At 70.5% G+C, this 2,531-nt stretch overlaps 1 protein-coding gene across 1 annotated transcript; it reads right to left on the minus strand.

The window, feature by feature from the left end:
* Positions 1-436: 436 nt before the first annotated feature.
* On the minus strand, positions 437-2,483 carry LOC141371249 (uncharacterized). The gene is given in 4 exon segments (XM_073885481.1): positions 437-1,167; positions 1,169-1,522; positions 1,524-2,131; positions 2,134-2,483. Coding segments are annotated over 4 exon segments (1,635 nt in total). The 5' UTR covers positions 2,312-2,483; the 3' UTR covers positions 437-672.
* Positions 2,484-2,531: the final 48 nt, after the last annotated feature.

The following is a 2,531-nucleotide window of genomic DNA, read 5'->3' on the forward strand; positions in this document are numbered from 1 at the left end:
ACAGGGGTGGAGGCAGAGTTGGGGGGTGGGGGGAGACACCCTCCTGTCACCAGCAGCTCCTACTTGGCCACAGACAGCCCTGAGTGCCCCCCATGTCCCCTCCCTGCATTCACAGAACCCTGGAGATGCACATGCAACATCGCCCTTCACCAGAGGGGAGGTGAGCGGGACCTGTGGCCTGGCTCCAGCTGGGCTCACATTCTGCCTAGGGGCATGGAATGCACACTGGCCAAATGGGTTAGGGCCCAAGGAGCGCGAGGCCTGCGCTGGCACACCCCCACAACACGTACACACACCGGGCTGGGCGTGCACAGGCTCCGACATACAAGGACACGTGGGCACTTCAGAGGCACAGAGAGACACTGAGCAACCCCTCCAATAAGCCCAAGCCCTTGGGGGCAGCCGTGTCCACTCTCCTAGGAGTGTGCACATCCCAAAGTAGCAGGCACGATGGGGGCAGGCATGGCAGGGAGGTGGGAAGATGCTGGGGGTCCTCTCCTCTCTTCCTGGTGCAGGTGGGCCTCAGCCTGGTAGCGGCCCTGCAGGGGCTGCCTCTGCTGAGCCTCAGTTTCCGACCGCAAACAGCCCGGCCTGTCTGGAGAAGGCCTCTGGCCAGTCTGGCAGCACATCTGCCCAGCACAGCCACACCCAGGCTGGCCTAGAAAATGGGCATCAGGCTCCAGGACTCACAGATGGGGCCTGGTGGGCTACCGCAGGGGTGGAAGACCGAGTCCGTTGTGACCTCAGGGGCCTGCAGGGACGGCCCAGTGCCAGGAGTGAGAGCTGCGGCTGATGGGCCCGCACCAGGTCCAGCAGTGACCGCCGCGGCCGGCCTGGGGGCCCCAGGGGAGGCCGACGGGGCGGGGCTGGCCGGCCCAGGAGCGAGGGGCACTCAGGGATGGGGAGTAACGGCTGGGGTTTGCAGGGCTGGCTGGGACCCAGAAGGGATTGCAGGGGCTGGCAGGGCTGTTCTGGGCCCAGGAGTGGCCGCTTCTGTTGGCACGGCTGTCCAGGGCCCAGCAGTGAAGGTTTTGGGGGGCCAGGGTGCTCTGGGGCTTCAACTAATTGCTGGGGCTGACTGAGGCCCAGCAGTGACACCTGGGGGTGGCTGGGCTGGCCCAGAAGGGACCTCCGGGGCTGGCAAGGGGCTAAAGGAGTACGCCGGGGGGCAGCAGCACTGGCCTGAAAGTGAGCTGGCCAGTCGGCGGCGTGGACACAGCAGGAGGAATGACTGTGGGGGCCGGCACCGCTGTCCTGAGGATGCCCTGCTGGGCTGGCCACGGAGACAGGGGGCCACCCATGACCGCACGGGCCAGCAGCGGTGCCAGAGGGCCAGGAGGGAGCGCAGCGGCCGGCAGAGGTGGCACGGGGCCAGGAGGGAGCGCAGGGGTCGGCAGCAGTGCCACGGGGCCAGGAGGGAGCACAGGCGCTGGCAGCGCTGCCTAGGGCCTAGGAGCGCCCAAAGTGGCTGGCAAGGCTGAGCCAGGAGTGACTGCTGGGGCCGGCAGTGCTGCTCTGGGGCTAGAAGCAGCCGCTGGGGCCGGCAGCAGCCGCTGGGGCCGGCAGGGCTGACCTGGGCCCAGAAGTGACCGCCGAGGCTGGCAGGGCTGTCTTGGGCCCAGAAGTGACCGCTGGGGCCAGCTGCGCTGACCCGGGAATGGCCGCTGGGGCTGGCAGGGCTGCCCGGGGTCCGAGAGAGCCCGACGGGGCTGGCAGCGCTGACACGGGGCTGGGAGTGACCTCTGGGGCTGGCTGGGCTGGAGCTGCTGCTGATGCTGGGCCGGGCCGTTCTGGTCCCAGTGGTTGGCTGGCAGCGGCCCCGCTTCTGGGGAGCACACCTGCTTGGTGGGCTGCAGTGGGACCTTCTTCTTCCCCCGGTCGCAGGCAGGCTCCAGGTCCTGCTCGGGACTGACGATCTCCAGGGGACGCCCATTCTCACTTGGTTCTGCGGACGGGCAGTTTTCTGACTCGCGGGGCTTCTTGGCAAGGCGACGCTCCCATTTCTCCTTCCGCTCATGTGGCTTCAGGGCCATGTCCTTCTCCAAGGCGTCGAGCGTGCTGAAGCTGGCGATGGCGAAGCCTTCGATGACCTCCTCCTCCTGCGAGCTGGACTCGCGGCGGCGGCGGCGGCGGCGGGAGGGGGGGGGGGCGGGGGCGCGCGGGGCAGGCCCGCGTTCTCCTTGCCAGGCCCGGGCTCGGTCTCGTCGCCCGACGACGCGCTCTGGTCGCGGGCGTCGCGGGCCGCCTCCCGACGGCGGCCGCGATCCCGCTGCGCGCGCGAGCGCCGGCTCTGGCGAACCTTGGCCTCCATGGTGCGCGGTGACCTTGCGGCCGCGCCATCAGGAGGCTCCCGCGCTCCCGCTGCCGCTGCGCTACGCGGCGCCGCCGGGCTCGGTGCAGGCCGCGCGGGCTCGGGCCCTGGGCGGCGGCGGAAGGCAGGCCGGGCCGGGCATGCCGCGCGGGGTCCCTCAGCCCCGTGCCCGGCGCGGCCTGGGAGCCCCGGCGCGGGCGGCCGCGCGCATCGGCGGGGC

This window comes from Callorhinus ursinus, unplaced genomic scaffold (assembly GCF_003265705.2).
Source record: "Callorhinus ursinus isolate GAN/ISIS: 27379988/994484 unplaced genomic scaffold, GSC_fseal_2.0 scaffold62, whole genome shotgun sequence".
Classification (NCBI taxonomy): domain Eukaryota; kingdom Metazoa; phylum Chordata; class Mammalia; order Carnivora; family Otariidae; genus Callorhinus; species Callorhinus ursinus.